The sequence below is a fragment of the Mirounga angustirostris genome, unplaced genomic scaffold, assembly GCF_029215605.1.
Source record: "Mirounga angustirostris isolate CCGP_5_RB_7025 unplaced genomic scaffold, mMirAng1.0.hap1 SCAF_13, whole genome shotgun sequence".
Lineage (NCBI taxonomy): Eukaryota > Metazoa > Chordata > Mammalia > Carnivora > Phocidae > Mirounga > Mirounga angustirostris.
Genome location: NW_026991721.1, coordinates 17518863 through 17535979, shown reverse-complemented (window position 1 = coordinate 17535979; position 17117 = coordinate 17518863). Strand labels below are relative to the sequence as shown.

Genomic DNA, 17117 nt, shown 5'->3' with positions numbered 1-17117 from the left:
CAAGTCCCAGCTTAAGGCATTTTTTCTAAATTCTGCTTGAAAACTGCACAGTTTCTTGTTTAAGTTCTCTCTCTTTTAATGCCCTACTAGAGGATTTTTCAAAAAGCCCGTCACTTTCAGTATTCCTCTTGGAAGTCTTCCTAGCCAGATCCACAACGCGGTTAGGTATTTTTGCTGTACTCCAAGGTACAGCCTCACCGTTTGTTTTGCCAATAGGTAAGCCTGCCCCTTCTCCAGCCTCCAACAGTGATTTCCTCCGTGCTTTTCCAGCCTCCGTTAAGTCTCACTGATGCTCAGCAGTTGTATTCAACCCAGTCCTAGAACACCACAGGTTCTAAGTTTCTATTACGGCAGCACTCCATTCTGAATACCAAACAGTGTTTCAGTTATCCACTTCTGCCTCAGAAACCAGCCCAGAATTTACTGGCTTCCGACAAAACCGTTATGTGCTCAAGATTGTGCAGTCTGAGCTAGACTCAGCTGGGCATTTCTTCTGGTCTCACTTGGAGTCGCTCATGCTACTGCAGACGTGTAGAGACTCGCCTGGGCCTGGCCACCAAAGCAGTGTCGCAGACTCGCCTGGGCCTGGCCATCACTCGCATGTCTGATGCGTCCGCTGGAGTGGCTGGGGTAGCTGGGGCACAGCTGGGAAGCTCTGTCTCGGGAGTCTCTCCGGCAGGGTGGCTGGCCCTTTCTCCGTGGTGGCTCGGGGCTCCACAAGGGGGAAAACAGAAGCACGCCGGCCTCTGAGCGCCTTTGCGAGCCTATGCGTAGCAGAACTGCAGTGGCATCACTCTGTCCAAGCGAGTGCCAGCGCGCCTGCTCAAAGCCAAAGGCAGGGGAAACGTCCTGCGTCTGCTAGTCATGACAGAGAATACATGGCCCATCTTTAACGCACCGTGGGTCCCTCCAGAGGAGCAGCAGGACTGACAGCATCTCAACAGAGATGGTAGAAACCAGAGGCCAGTGTAACCACAGCTTTCAAGCTGGAAGAAAAAAGCTGCAAGCCTAGAATTTTATACCAGCAAACATGTCCTTCAAATATTAAGGTGAAATAAAGATGAGTTCAAAGAAACGAAAATTCAGACAATCTGGCACCAGTGGGCCTGCACTGAAATAATAATTAAAGAAAGTTCTCAGGAAAATATCCCAGATGGAAATATTGACATGCAGGAGGGACTGAGGAACGCCAGGAAGACAAATGTGAATGAACGGTAGCTGTACAAAATCATACCTGCAGGACCCGGAGGCGCCGCACTTTTACGTTATCACTAAAATCCACGGTAACAATAACAGATGATGAGAGGGAAGTAAATGGAGTTTAAAAGTTTTAAGGTTTAACTGGTATCAGCCAAGTACTAAAGTAATAATTCGCATGGGACTGTGATAAGTAAAAATACAGTTTTAAGCTCTAGGCAAACTACTAACAATGGTTTTAAAATGTAATTTAACAGAAGGAAAATGGAATAATATAAAACATTTGATTAATCTGAAGAAAGTCAGGAAAGGAAAAGGCACATAAAAATAAAACACAAATGGTAAAATAGGAAGTATAGATCCCAAGCATATCAGTAGTTAGGTAAAAAAAGTTATATAATTTATGCATTTAGTATAGAATGGATTTTTTAAATTCAACTATATGCTGCTTATAAGAGAAACTCTTTAAATATCAGGCACAGAAGTACTTCATGACTGAAGACGGAAAATAATATACCATGCAAACAATAAAAAAAGGTGATAGAGGTATACTCTCATCAGAAAAAATAGACTTTGGGGCACCTGGGTGGCTCAGTCGTTAAGCATCTGCCTTCAGCTCGGGTCATGGTCCCAGGGTCCTGGGATCGAGTCCCACATTGGGCTCCCTGCTCAGCGGGAAGCCTGCTTCTCCCTCTTCCACTCCCCCTGCTTGTGTTACCTCTCTCGCTGTCTCTCTGTCAAATAAATAAAATCTTTAAAAAAAAAAAAGAAAAAGAAAAAATAGACTTTGAAGCAGGAAGCACTAACTAGCATTAGAAGAGCTAAAAGAAAAAGATTGGTAATGGCAAATGTTGGAGATGCTGTAGAGCAACCAGAACTCTCATGTGTTGGCAGTGGAAGTATAACAGTACAGATATTTGGGAAAAGTTTGGTTGTCTATTAAAAAGTTAAGCATATATGATACAGGAATTTTACTGGTAGATGTTTATCAAAGAGACATGAAAATACATTGTCCACAAAATACTTGTTAAAAAATGCTCACAGCAGATTTATTCATAATAGCCAAAAAAACAGTGAGGTGCCAGTCAATAGAAGAATGGATGAGCAATGGTGTATTTACACAATGGGTACTAATTATACTAATGGATTCAGCAAGAAAGATCCAACATCCATATTGATGAATCTCAAAAATACTATGCTAATAAAAGAAATTGGACACAAAAACATGCATAGTATATGATTCCCAACTATATAAAATTCTGAACAGGAGAACTCACCTATGGTGTTAGAAATCAGATCACTGGTTGCTTTGTGGAGGAAAGGGTTGACTGGGAAACAACTTGAAAGGACTTTCTAGAGTGTTGGAAATTTTTTGTGTCTCTAGTAGTCAAAAGTGAATGTTTTACTTAAGATCTGAGCATTTCTCTCTATGTAAATTATACCTGTTTTTAAAAATGACGGTTAAATAAAGATTTTAGACCGCCAGAAACTGAAAGATGTTACCAACAGACTTGCACTAAACATCACTAAAGGAATTTCTTCGGGCAGAAAGAAAACTATCCTGGCTGGAAACAGGAAAGAGCAGAGAGCAACAGAAAGGGTAAATATTAAGAGTAAATATAAATGAGTATGACCGTACAAAGTAATAACAGTAGTATCTTCTGATAGGAAAGTGCAACAGCATCAGGTATGAGTCTTTATTTAGTCCAGGGACTGTTCTCTGCCTGCCACACTTTGCTGCCAAGTCACAGTTCAAGTGCAAGGGAACAAGTCAAATGATGTATTGTGGGAACTATCCTGACTTAGATGTCCCAAGTTCCATATAAAAACCAGTATCTTTTGTGATAGCCCCTTAAGTCCTGGAAAGGGCATAGCTATTTACAAGAACCATGGCACTCAGAAGCTCAAAACTGGCTTTCCATGAGGTGTTTATAGTTTATTTCCAGTTCTCCTCATCCAGATACAATTTACCAACTGAGGTCATTTTTACTATAAGCTACCTTGCCTGTAAGAGAACATTCCCCCTTTATTAGGTTTTCAGGAAAATAGAGCTAGAAGCTAGAACCATTTCCACTGTGGGCTCACAGACCAACCTCCATGACCTTGAGTTACTAACTTTAATACAACAACTCTCAGACTTCAGGGTCCACCAGAATCACCTGGAGGGCTTATTAGACTCAACAGATTGCTGGGCTTCCTGAGTTAGTAGGACTGGGGTTGGGCTTGAGAATGGACATTTCTAGTAAGCTGCTGGGTGACACTGCTGGTATGAAGATCACATTTTGAAACCACTGCCTTAGAAAATGACAGTGATGACAAATAAAGCACGCCCTTCTCATTTATTACTCACAGAAGAACAAGGATGTCCATATCCTCTTTGCTTCCAACTTTAGAATAGTCGTTATCCTTTGTTATTTCTTCAAAAGCCCCAGGAGTTTTTAGTTTGCATTGCCATTAATTATCACTAAGTGTCCGCAGATGACATTGGTCAGTCCCCATGTGAGGGTTAAACCCTCAGGGTGCTGCCCCAGGTTGCAGCTGAGGTTGCTTCCACGTGAGCTGCTCAGAAACCTTTGCCACCCCAGATGTGCACCGTACTGTGGCGATTTCCAGTGTAGCCAGTTTGTGTGCCAACTTGCCACCTAGCCCTTTTCAACCTGTGTGCTGGTGCAGAGTAGTTCTCCCACTTCTGTCCCCCATTCCCCCAGCTAGGGGCTCAGGATCACCGCTCCATGCTGATTAGATCTGTGGCCAACCCAGTTTTGGTCAGAGCCAACCCAGCTACTCCACCCTCTTGTCTATTCCAGCCCCGGTCACAAACACAGAGTCAAGCTCGAGTCTCTTCCCCACCCCTTGCCAAGCATCAATGCCTAGTTTGACCCAAATGCATCAGCTACCCCAAGGCAATGTCATTCTTGCCAGCCGGCCCACTTACAGCTGCACTTCTGGTCAGTTCCATTTCATGGACAGTGGGGAGGGGAGGAGTGGGCTGTTTCTCTCGGCATAAATTTGTCTCCAGCTTTCATCTAGTCCCACAATGGAAAGATTTATCCTCTATCACACGATGTCAAACTTTTGCCATCAGACTCTGAGGAAGTTGGCCCCCCACTGAGACTTGAGTCTCATCTGCATTTCCCTGGGCATTCTTTTATGTCACAGTGCCTTGGCCACATTGAACCAAGGATATGAAAGTCCATTCTGCTGCTGCTACAACTCGGCAGTATCCACTGTCAGTGGATTCCTGGCCAGCTAGATAAATATTTTATACTCGCACAACTCAGGGCACTTGTGGTCTTGCCTTCACTCAGAAGGATAGAATAGGAAACCCAGTAAGCCAGCCACGCGGCTTTTCACGTGTTTTCCAAGAATTCCCAGAGCAGGGGTGCCTGGGTGGCTCAGTCATTAAGCGTCTGCCTTCGGCTCTGGTCATGATCACAGGGTCCTGGGATCGAGCCCCGCATCAGGCTCCCTGCTTTCCCACTCCCCATGCTCGTGTTCCTGTTCTCGCTATCTCTCTCTCTGTCAAATAAATAAATAAAGTCTTAAAAAAAAAAAAAAAGTTCCCAGAGCAGTCTGGCAGCAGTCCCGGGGACAGTTATCTGCCCCTTATCTGCCCCTTCCCCCAAATGACAGCTCAGGGGTAAGGGATCAAGACCACATGAGTTGAGTGTGGGGACAGCCCTGGTTTAGAACTCGCAAGTTCCATATAGGAACCAATAACTTTTACGAGAGTCTGGTGGGCCTAGAGTCCAAGAATTCCAACAAGGGCCAAGAAACGTCACACTCGGGAATGGTCACAGTCCTTGCAGTCCACTGTAGTTTAGTCAGGTCAGCTTTACCATAACTGTGTTGGCTGGTAACATGGCTGACATTCTACCTTTGTTAGGTTTCCAGGGGAACACAGCTAAAAGATTCACATGAGATTAATTTTCCCATGAGTACACATGGGCAGGATGTTAGGTTTTAGCATTATCAGGGAAGTAGTAAAATTAAAGTAATCATTTGTATTTTTAGTCTGGAGTAATTTAAAGATGCATATTGTAGTTTCTAGGCTAGTCATTAAACGAACAGTTAAAGAATGTATAGTTAAGGAAAAATGGAATAATAAGAAAACATTTGATTAATTCAGTAAAGAAGCAAGAAAGGAAGACAAAAGGAATATAAAATAGAAATATATGTTATATGTAAAATATAAAAATGGGTAAAATAAAACAGAAATAGTAAAGCGATAGAGATAAGCACAATATGTCAGTAATGACAGTAAATACAAAGGGACTAAGTATTCCAATTAGAGTACCAACATTATCAGACTGGGTTAAAATACTGAACCCAATTATGTACTGTTCACAAGTAACGCACTTTAATATAAGATATTAAATAGTTGAAATTAAACATGGGAAAAAGATATATAAATACTAAATAAAAGAAAGCTGTTTTAACTATACTAACATCAGACAATGTGGAATTTAAGGGAAGAAGAATTACTACAGAAAAAGACAATTCATAATAATAGAGTGGTCAGTCCACCAGGAATACAGAAAATTGTAAATCTGTATGTAACCAATAAGATAATTTCAAATAAGGCAAGCATTAAACATTGGCAGATCTATACAGAGAAACAAATGAGTCTACAATCATAATAGATGTCAACCTCTCTCAGTAGGTGATAGAACTAAGCAGACAAAAAAAAGTAAAAATATAGATCATCTTGCTAAAAAACAAATTTGACCTAACATATTTATATAATGTTGCATTAAACTGTGACATAATTCTCATTTTTTAAAAAAAGCATATGGCTCAGTTGGTAGAGCATGCAACTCTTGATCTTGAGGTTATGAGTTCGAGCCCCATGTTAGGATGGAGCCCACTTAAGATAAATTTTTAAAAAATGCACGTGGACCATTTACTGTGTTGATCATAAGCTGAGTCATAAATTAAAATATTGAAATAATATGCAGAGTATATTTTCTGACCATAGTGGAATTAAATTAAAAAAAAATAAAGATCAGAAGCAAAAGGAAAGATGGAAGATCCTCAGCAATTTTGGTGACATTAAACAGTACACCTCTATGTAACCCATGGGTCAGTGAAAGCCCAAGCAAAATTAGAAAATATTTTGAAATGAATGGTAACAAAAATAAAGCATGTCAAAACTTGTGGGAATGCAGCTAAAGCAGTGCTTGAGGGAAGTTTATAGCCCTTAAATGGATATATTAGTTTAAAAAAAAAAACAAAAAACAAATCAGTGATCTATGCTTTAATCTCAAAAAGCTAGAAAAAAAACAAATCAAAACTACAGTGAGATATTTCTTGCCAATGATACTGGCAGAAATTCAGAAATTTGATAGACTCAGTGAGGCTGTGGGGAAATTGGCACTGCTCTTCATACATTGCCGGTGGAAAGGCAAAGTGGAATAACCTTTATGGAGAGAAAATTGACTACATCTAGCAAAATTATACATTCATTTACCTGTGTAGCCAGCTTTCAGGAATCTTTTCTAAAAATACACTGGCAAAAAAATTAATACAAAAATACCTATGAATAAGGCTGTTGATTGTAGCCTCATTTGTAATAGCAGACTGGAAACAACCCAAATGCCCAACAGAAGGAGACTGATTAAATAAAAACTCATCCATGGGTGTTTATTGGGTGTGAACATCCACACAATGGAGTCTTTTACAGCTGTCAAAAAGAATGAAGACAATTTCTGTAAACTTCTATGAAGTAATCTCCAGGATATAGCCAGTGGAAAAAAGAAAAAGTGGAGAAAATCATCTCTCTGATTACAATATTTTGTTTTTTAAACAATGGCAAGGTGGGGGATGTATGTAGAGAGAAACAGATATTTTAAAATGGAAGAGTAACTTTTAAAAATACTTGTAAATGGTTTTCCATAGAGGGAAGAAAGAAATTGGATGGGAAAGACTGGGCATAAAGCTAGTTTTCCTTGAATCTACATTGTCCTTTCTACTTGACTTTGAAAACAAATATTTTATATAATTACAAAACAAATTTTAATAAGGCAATTCCTAATTAAAAGTAAAATTAAGTGAGCCCAACTATGTATTCAGTTGGTGGTATAACCATCAAGAGGAACTATTCCAAGTGACTTTAAAAGACAATTATTGGACTGCCTCCCTTGATGGGATTTACCCTAAGCACAAAAGAAAACCTTATTCGTTTTCAATAATACTGTCATTAATAATACTGATATTGTTCTGAGGCTGTAGGTGTGTGCAATGCAAAATAAACGAGTAATTTTGTTGGTGATGTTGAGAACTAGAGTTTGGGTACAGGTGAAGGACATAAAAGTGTGAGAATGATGATGTTAAGTAAATGTCTGTAGTCGTGAATTAGAAATAATAGCAAAACTTTCTTATGTATTTACACATTTCCTAACTTTATTTGATGAAAAGACTAGTATCAGTGAGTAACCCAGTATTGTTACCACTTTGTGCCTAGATATTGATGTTTAGATACCATTTTCCACTAAAAAGAACCAGAATTCCTTGGAGAAATGGCTTCTACCAAGTCTGGGAAAGCAAAGAGGCTCTGACACAAAGTTTGTGTCAGAAGAACTCAGAGCCAACTGGAATATGCTTCCATTGGCCAAAGATGGAACACTTTGAGCAGCAAAAATCAACAAAGCAACTGAGTGGGTGGAACACATCACATATATTAAACGATATTTAAACTCCCAAATTCACTATGAGGATTTGGCCTTGGAGGATGCATGGGAACAACTTAGTTTTTTGTTTTGTTTGTTTTTTGGTGGGTTTTTTTTTTTTTAATATAAAGAGAAAATAACAAATATGTTTCCTTCCTTTCTAAATGAACTGTACTTTGGGGTTAATGATTCATTGATGAGAAAAAATCTCTTTATAGGAATATTCCAACCAGTAAACTAGAAATGATAGAATATTACAGTTTTGCTGCTCCTAATTAATTTATGGCAGTGATCATCACTCACTGCTAACTTCACAAATACACCCAGACACTGTGTGGGGTACCGTTGGACGTTCACATTACCACCTGTGAAGTGTTTTGCCACCCTCCCTCCTCGGTAAGTCAAATCTGAGGCCAGTCAAGCCTCTACCAACTAATGGGAAATACAGGGGACAAAGGAGCATGTTAGATGACTCCTGGGATGCCATCAGCAGAATCCAGTCAGTGGAAAACAACAGGATGAATAACCCCATTTCTTCTACAGAAATGTTAAAAAGTAGATGAAGATGAACCCTAGAAATCAAGAGACTTACAGAACACATTAACCAATGGCAACATATGGACTTTATTTAGATTATGATTCAGATTACAAAAGCAGAATGAACCTGCATAAGACAACCAGGGGAAACAGGACTATTGATGATATTAAAAAATAATTTTCAATATTTTAGGCAAGCTTTATTAATCTTATGTTTTAATCATGAGTTTTTATCTTTTAGAGGTACGCGCTGGAAAACTTACTGATGAAATTATATGAAGTCTGGGATTTGCTTCAGATTAATATGGATGAGGGGTTAGAGAAAATCAGAAGTGACCATGAGTTGATAAGTGTTGAAGCTGGGCAATGAGTGCATGGAAGTTCTTACACTATTGTCTTCTTTTGTATATATTTGAAATTTCTCATTATAAAATATTTTTTAAATGTTATCTCAAAGATGAGCAACCAAATAGCATATCAGAAATGAGGAAGTTAAAAAAACAAATTGACACATCTTAAACTAAAAATATATTTGGGGGCGCCTGGGTGGCTCAGTCATTTAGCGCCTGCCTTTGGCTCAGGTCATGATCCCAGGATCCTGGGATCGAGCCCCGCATCGGGCTCCCTGCTCCACAGGAAGCCTCCTTCTCCCTCTTCTACTCCCCCTGCTTGTGTTTCCTCTCTCTCTGTGTCTCTCTCTGACAAATAAATAACATCTTTAAAAAAATAAAAATAGGGCGCCTGGGTGGCTCAGTCATTAAGCGTCTGCCTTCGACTCAGGTCATGATCCCAGGGTCCTGGGATCGAGTCCCACATCGGGCTCCCTGTTCGGCGGGAAGCCTGCTTCTCCCTTTCCCACTCCCCCTGCTTGTGTTCCTGCTCTCACTGTCTCTCTCTCTGTCAAATAAATAAATAAAATCTTTAAAAATAAATAAATAAATATATTTGTTTAGGTTGAATACTCATTGGGTGAATCAGACACAAATAACTAGTGAATTGCGAGCTTTGTGCATAAAAAATTACCTAAAATATTATAGAGACAAGAAGATAAGTGAATCAACAGATTCAGGAAGCGTGCTATATTCCAAGCTGGATAAATAAAAAGAATTCCATGCCTAGCTACATCATAGTAAAACAACAAAGACAAAGGTATCTTAAAAGCATCTGTTTCATTCAGGGTGCTGTCAGGAAAACAGAAACGACATTAGGTCATTCAGAAGAGCAAACTGAAGGTAGAGAATGGATTACATTGTTGTGGGAGGGCGAAAAAGAAAAAAAAGGGAACACGTGACTGGTAAGCTAGAGATACCAACTGTTGGGCCTGGCTCCCACCCCTAGGGATGAGAGAAACAGGCAGGCAGTGGGGTTTTCAAAATCTAAGCGTTCACAGGCGGAGTTCTGGCAAGCGGGGGTTCTGGCTTCTGAAGAGGGAGCCAAGCCTGGCTGCTGAAGGGATGCAGTGAGGCTGGGTCTGTGAGTGCAAGGTGCTGTTGCTCAGATGACAGTGGCAGGTGCAACACGCAGACAGGAAGAGAAAAGCCCTTCTCCCCCTTGCCTTCCGGTCTGCTAGTGTGCACGTTTGCAGACCCCAACAAGAAGCCTGCTGGCGAAGGAGAACTATGGTTTGCAGAGTTCCAGCCACGGTACCACAGAGCAGATTATATAATTTTGGATTTGCATCTGACCACTTAATAAAGACCACATAACCTGCATGCACGAATTTATTCATCAACAAATATGTAGCAAAGGCCTACTGTGTACCAAATACTTTTTAAGTGCTTGGGATAAATCAGTGAAGAAAAATTTAGACAAAGATCTCTGCCCTTATGGAGACAGAAAGGACAGATTACAGAGGAATGATGGTTAAAATGACAGCCTGTTTCTTACAGCAACTATCTAAGCCTGATGATAGTTTTGAAAGCATACTGGGCCCCCCTAGAATTGTGTACCTTACAATGAGAGAAGAATAAAGACATTTAAAGATAACTGGGAAAAGTTTACTACCAAGAGTCTTACCTAAAGGAACTTCTCTATATGAAAGCCAAAGAATTGTCTGAGACAAAAGATTTGCAAGCAGATAAAATGATACAGGCATGCAAACCCAAACATGTCTGTAGAAAATGATAGTTTGTGGGATTTTTTTTTTTTAAGATTTTATTTATTTATTTGAGACAGAATGAGAGACAGCATGAGAGGGAGGAGGGTCAGAGGGAGAAGCAGACTCCCCGCCGAGCAGGGAGCCCGATGCGGGACTCGATCCCGGGACCCCAGGATCATGACCTGAGCCGAAGGCAGTCGCTTAACCAACTGAGCCACCCAGGCGCCCAGTTTGTGGGATTTTTAAGAGAAATGGCTAAACTGAAATACTGTACAAAACAATATATATTTGAGGGTGGGATGATTCGAGTTAAGATGTTCAAAAGGCCTCTTAACATTTAGGAGGAATGAATTAACACATTGCTTGGACTTTGCGTTAAGTACTGAGTAAAGATTTAAGGTTAACCATTAAAAAGAATGCACAAATCCCAAATCTTTGAGGATAAAATAATGAAGGTAGGAAGGGGAGGATCAAAAAAAAAAAATGCAAGAAGTGGAAAAAAAAGGAAAAAAGAAGCGTTTAAGGATCAGACCAACAGCAACAAAAAATGATAAGAACAAATAGAAGCCAAGAAGTAAAATCTTTTTTTTTTTTTAAGATTTATTTATTTATTTGACAAAGACACAGCGAGAGAGGGAACACAAGCAGGGGGAGTGGGAGAGGGAGAAGCAGGCTTCCCTCAGACCAGGGAGCCCAATGTGGGGCTTAATCCCAGGACCCTGGGATCATGACCTGAGCTGAAGGCAGGCACTTAATGACTGAGCCACCCAGGCGCCCCCCAGAAGTAAGCAATCTCAAAAACAATCTGTAATAAGGGGCAGGGCAAGTTCAGTTTCTTTAATAAAAGTATTCAAATTATCTCTCTTCTTGAGTGAGTTTTGTTGTGTCTTTAAAGAAATTTGTCCACTTCATCTAAGTTGTTGAATTTATTAGCATAAAATTGTTCATAATATTTTTTTTTCTCATTCTGCTAACATCTGTAGGATCTGTAATAACATATGCTGTCATAATTCTGATGTTGGTACTTTGTATCTTTTCTCTTTTTTTTCCTGATCAGACTGACTAGAAATTTATCCATTTTATTGATCCTCTCAAAGAACCAAGAACTCAAGGTTTTGGATCCATTGATTTTTCCCTGTTGTTTTTATTTTCTCCTTCATTGATGTCTGCTCTTACCTTTACTATTTCCTGTCTTCTGCTTCTTAGGATTTAATTTGCTGGGGGTTTTTTTAGTTTCTTTATGTGGAAGCTTAGGTTATTGATTTGATCCCTTGCTTTTCTAAGGTAGGTGTTTAGTGCTAAAAGTTCCCTCTAAATTCTGTTTTAGTCGCATATCACAAATTTTGTTGTGTTTTCATTCAGTTTTATTTTATTTTATTTTATTATGTTAGTAACGTACATTACATCAGTAGTTTTTGGTATTTTCATTCAGTTTAAAATAGATTATAATTTTCCTCCTAATTTCTCCTTTGATCTCTAAGTTATTTAGAAGTATGTTATTTGGGTTTCCAACTATTGGGCATTTTCCAGATCTCTTTAATTGATTTCTAATTTAATTTCATTGCAGTAAATGAACATAGTTTGTGTGACTTAAATTCTTTTGAACTTATTCAGACTTGTTTTATGACCCAGAAAATAATCTGTCTTGGTAAATGTTCCATGTACATCAGAAAAGAACACTACTACTGTTAGAGTATTTTATTTTATTTTATTTTTTTTTAAAGATTTTATTTATTATTTGACAGAGAGAATGAGAGAGAGAGAGCATATGAGAGGGGGGAGGGTCAGAGGGAGAAGCAGACTCCCCGCCGAGCAGGGAGCCCGATGCGGGACTCGATCCCGGGACTCCAGGATCACGACCTGAGCCGAAGGCAGTCGCTTAACCAACTGAGCCACCCAGGCGCCCTGTTAGAGTATTTTAGAAATGTCATTTAGGTCAAGTTATTTGATAATATTGTTCATGTCTTCTTTATCTTTACTCATTTTTTGTGTATTTCTTCTGTTATTGAGAAGCATATTGAAATCTACAGCTATAATTCTGAATTTGTATATATTTTATTTTCTATCAATTTTTTATTCTTGCATTTTTAAGTTCTATTATTAGGTGCAGAAATCAATGAAACAGAAACCAAAGGTAGAATAGAGATCCACACCCCAAAAGTTGTTTCTTTGAAGCACTAGTCAGACAGAATTAATCAAGAAAAAATAAAGCAGGGCGCCTGGGTGGCTCAGTTGGTTAAGCGACTGCCTTCGGCTCAGGTCATGATCCTGGAGTCCCGGGATCGAGTCCCGCATCGGGCTCCCTGCTCAGCAGGGAGTCTGCTTCTCCCTCTGACCCTCCCCCCTCTCATGCTCTCTCTCTCTCTCTCTCTCTCTCTCAAATAAATAAATAAAATCTTTAAAAAAAAAGAAAAGAAAAAATAAAGCACAAATAACTAATATTGAGGGAAAGGGGAAGCAAAACTACAGCTAAAAAGATAAGAAAATGATACAATTATGCCAATAAATTTGAAAACAATTTGTAAGACAAATTGAAGACAAATTTCTAGAAAAATGTAATTATCCAAATTCATTTGGGTATCAGAACTCAAATAAATTGAAGCAGTAGGTTAAAAAAAAATCTTCTTACAAAGAATATAAGGTGTATTTATTTTAAATATGACTTTTACCAAACTTTTAAGAAATACACCATCTCAATATAAACAGACTCTTCTGGACAGCAGAAAAGGGAACAACTTTCCAGTTAATTGCTTGAGACAAGACTAGTGTAACCTTGAAAACAAAACTAGACAAAGACATTATGAGAAAGAAAATTATACTCTAAGCTCACTCACAAACATAGGTATCAAAACCATAAACCAAGGGGTACCTGGGTGGCTCAGTCATTAAGCATCTGCCTTCGGCTCAGGGCATGATCTCAGGATCCTCAGATCAAGCCCTGCATCGGGATCCCTGCTCTGCGGGAAGCCTGCTTCTCCCTCTCCCACTCCCCCTGCTTGTGTTCCCTCTCTCGCTGTCTCTCTCTGTCAAATAAATAAAATCTTAAAAAAAAAAAAAAGCCAAATTTTAACAGACTAAATCCAACAGCATATATTTTTCTTTTACAGGATGCACCTTTATCAAGTTGAGTTTATCCCAGAAATACAAAAACGGTCTAACTTTAGGAAAACTCTGTATTTCATCAACCAAATTAAAGGCTTAAAATTATGAAGTTATTTCAGTAGATTGTATTTGATAAAATGCAATACCATTCATGATGTAAATTAATGCAAATTAAGAATAGACAGGACTTCCTTAATCTGATGAGAAGAATCAACAAAGTATTACAGCAAAGTTTTTTTTTTAAAGATTTTTTATTTATTTATATGACAGAGACGGAACACAAGCAGGGGGAGTGGGAGAGGGAGAAGCAGGCTTTCCGCGGAGCAGGGAGCCTGATGCGGGACTCGATTCCAGGACCCTGGGATCATGACCTGAGCCAGAGGCAGACACTTAACGACTGAGCCACCCAGGCACCCCACAGCAAAGATGATTCTTAATGGGGAAATATTTAAAATAATTCTTCAAAATCAGGAAAGAGAATGCTCACCATCACCACTTTTTTCCAAATTTGTACCAAAAGTCCTAGCAAGTACAGTAAATTAAAAAAAAAAATTATTGTCCTAAGTATTAGGAAGAAAAAAACCAAAATATTATTCAGAAATGTTGTGATTATCTACATAGCAACCCCAAAAGAATCTACAAATTTTTAGAAATAATATTTTTATCAAGATAGCTGCCTGTGAAGTCAATAAAAATAAGTTGCATTTCTATACAGCAGCAAAAAGTATTTGAAAACACAATTTTCAAAGTGTATTTCCATCGCTACAGAAATATAAAGTTCCCAATAATAAATCTAACAAAAAATTTGTAAGCCCTGTCTGCACAAAGTGATACAACTCTATTGAAAGGCATTTTAAAAGACCTAAATAGAGAGAGATATAATGTTCATGGATAAGACAACACACATCATAAACATGTCAGTGTTCCCTAATTTGATTTATGGAGTCAATGCTACTATAATAAAAATACAAGTTTGGTTTTCTTTATGGTACTTGAAAAGCAGACCTTTATATGGAAGGGTAAGGAATAGACCTAACACTCTTGAAAAAAATAAGGTTGTGAGAATTACCTTACTTTTATGAAAAATTATAAAACAAGCCATAATGCCGTGTGCTCAAGGATAAACAGAAATAATGACAAGCGGAGACTACATAGAAAGTCCCGAGGCAGACTCTGACATACACTGGACTGTGGAAGATCAGCTGGGAGAAGGGGGATTTTGCAGGAAGCTGTGCTGGGGCAATTGCTGAGCTCATTCATCCTAACCTCACAGCTTACACAAAAAAGGAATTCCATTTGAATTAAGGATTTGAGTATGAATGTGGGAGATGATCTTTCTGGCCTTGGAATAGAAAATGATTTCTTAAGATACTAAAGCACTAACTAGAAAAGAAAATGTGAATAAGTTCAACTACATTAAAGTTTAAACTTTTTTAAATTAAATGCATTTTTTAAATGAAAGAGAGATAAGCCAGAGTGAGAGAAAGTATATGTAACACATTCAACCTACAAGGACTGATAGGCAGAACATATAAACAAATTGATGAGAAAGATAAATAATAAAATAGGTACATAAAAGATATTAACAGACCCTTCACTGAAAGAAGATGTGTGTGGCCAATAAACTCAAACAATTTCAGTCTCACTAATGATCAGGAAATGCAAACCAAGACCTCAGTAAGATGCTGTTTTACCCCCACCGATGACACCAAGAATTAGAAAGGCTACAAAGCAAGAAGCACTTCTAAACATTGATGGGATTGTAGATTGTTACAGCACCTGTAAGGAACAAGTTAGCATTCTCGTGTTCTGTTGGACCTTTGCATATCTTGTGAACCAGCAATCCTACCCCTAGGTATCTACTGTAGACTGGAGAAACTGCACATTTATTTGCAACAGAAAACTTAAAAACAGGAAATAACTCAGAGCCCCCATCTACAGAAAATGGATAAATACATTATAATATATTCACTTAATGGACATTTAATTGTGCAGCAAGGAAATTGAATGAGCTAAAGTTACACACGATATGGATGGATTTTAGAAATAGAGTGTTCAGTAAAAACTTCAAGTCCCAGAAGACTCCTTACAGTGCTAAACCACTTTTATAATGCACGGGATGAAGTACACTAAGTATTATATTGTTGAAGCAAGTATGTGTGTGTGTGTGTGTGTGTGTGAGAGAGAGAGAGAGAGAGATGGAACAGTGTTTTAAAAAGCAATGGAGGGCCGCCTGGGTGGCTCAGATGGTTAAGCATCTGCCTTCAGCTCAGGTCATGATCCCAGGATCCTGGGATCAAGCCCCACGTCAGGCTCCTGGCTCAGCATGGAGCCTGCTTCTCCCTCTCCCTCTGCCTCTCCCCCTGCTCATTCTCTCTCTCTCTCTCTCTCTCTCTCTCTATATATATATATATATATCTGTGTCTCAAATGAAAAATAAAAATCTTTAAATAAAAAAAATTAAAAAGCAATGGAATAACAAACAGCATTTAGGATGGTGTGTGCCTCTGGAGAAAAGGCAAGAGGCTAGACACATAGGTGGCTGCTGCAGGTTCATTCTTCACTAGGGTGACAGCTTCTGGGATATTCGTTACTTTATGTTTTACAGCCTAAGTGTATATTTTTATATAATCGTGTTATATGTATATATAATTATATAAATATGTTCCTTTGTATGTGTGAAATATTGGCATTAAAGATAATTTGAGATTTAAAAAAGAATCCTTTTGAGAAACCAGTCAAAAGGACCAAGTCACTAAGAAGGGGGAATAAGCCAGGCAGCCTCAGATTTCTTTGCAGCCATCAGGCAATGGAACAATGCCAACACATTATTCAAGGAAAGACAGAATGAGCCAGCGGTCCTTCAGGTATGAAGGCTGCAGACAGAAAGTTTTGAACATGTCTGTTAGTTTGCTAGGGCTACCGTAACGAAGCACCACAGACTGGGTACTTTAAACGGTAGAAGTTTGTTCTCTCACATTTCTGGAGGCCACAAGTCTGAGATCCAGGTGCCGACAGGGTGGGTTTCCTCTGAGACCTCCCTCCTTGGCTGCCGATGGCTGGCCTCTTGCTGCCTCTCCACAGGGTCATCCGTCTGCACACAGGACCCTGACGTATCTCTTCCTCTCCTGTAAATCCTTCATATAAACCCAGTCTTACTGGATTAAGCCCTCACACTGATGGCCTCATTTTAATTTAATTACCTCCTTAAAGACCTTATCTCCAAATACAGTTACATTCTGAGGTATGAGAGGCTGAGATTTCAACATATGTGTCTTGGAGGAGCACAATTCAGTGCGTAACAATCTCCAAGAATATTGTTCCCACCAACAGTATTGGGCTGAACCTCAGCCAACCATGGGATGATTGGGGAAACCACACAAAAGTAATGTCATGGTCAATGAATATATTTAACTACAAAACCAGTAGGAAAACAAATATGGGGAATAGGGTGATAGAATATCAATACTACATGCCCTGACAATGAAGAATAATAAAATTACCCAAAAAATTAG

The 17117-nt window shown here is 38.9% G+C and overlaps 1 protein-coding gene across 3 annotated transcripts in view; it reads left to right on the top strand.

Moving 5' to 3' along the window:
• The window catches only part of TTC17 (tetratricopeptide repeat domain 17), a 116697-nt gene that overhangs the window by 94432 nt on the left and 5148 nt on the right, over positions 1-17117 (top strand). The window contains exon 23 of one of the 3 annotated variants that reach the window (XM_054511978.2): positions 217-16675. The exons of the other annotated variants lie outside the window; for them this stretch is intronic. Coding sequence (XP_054367953.1) covers positions 217-321 — 105 coding nt within the window. The 3' untranslated portion in view covers positions 322-16675. Of the gene's footprint in view, positions 1-216; positions 16676-17117 lie in introns of those variants that run through there. 3 annotated transcript variants of the gene reach the window in all.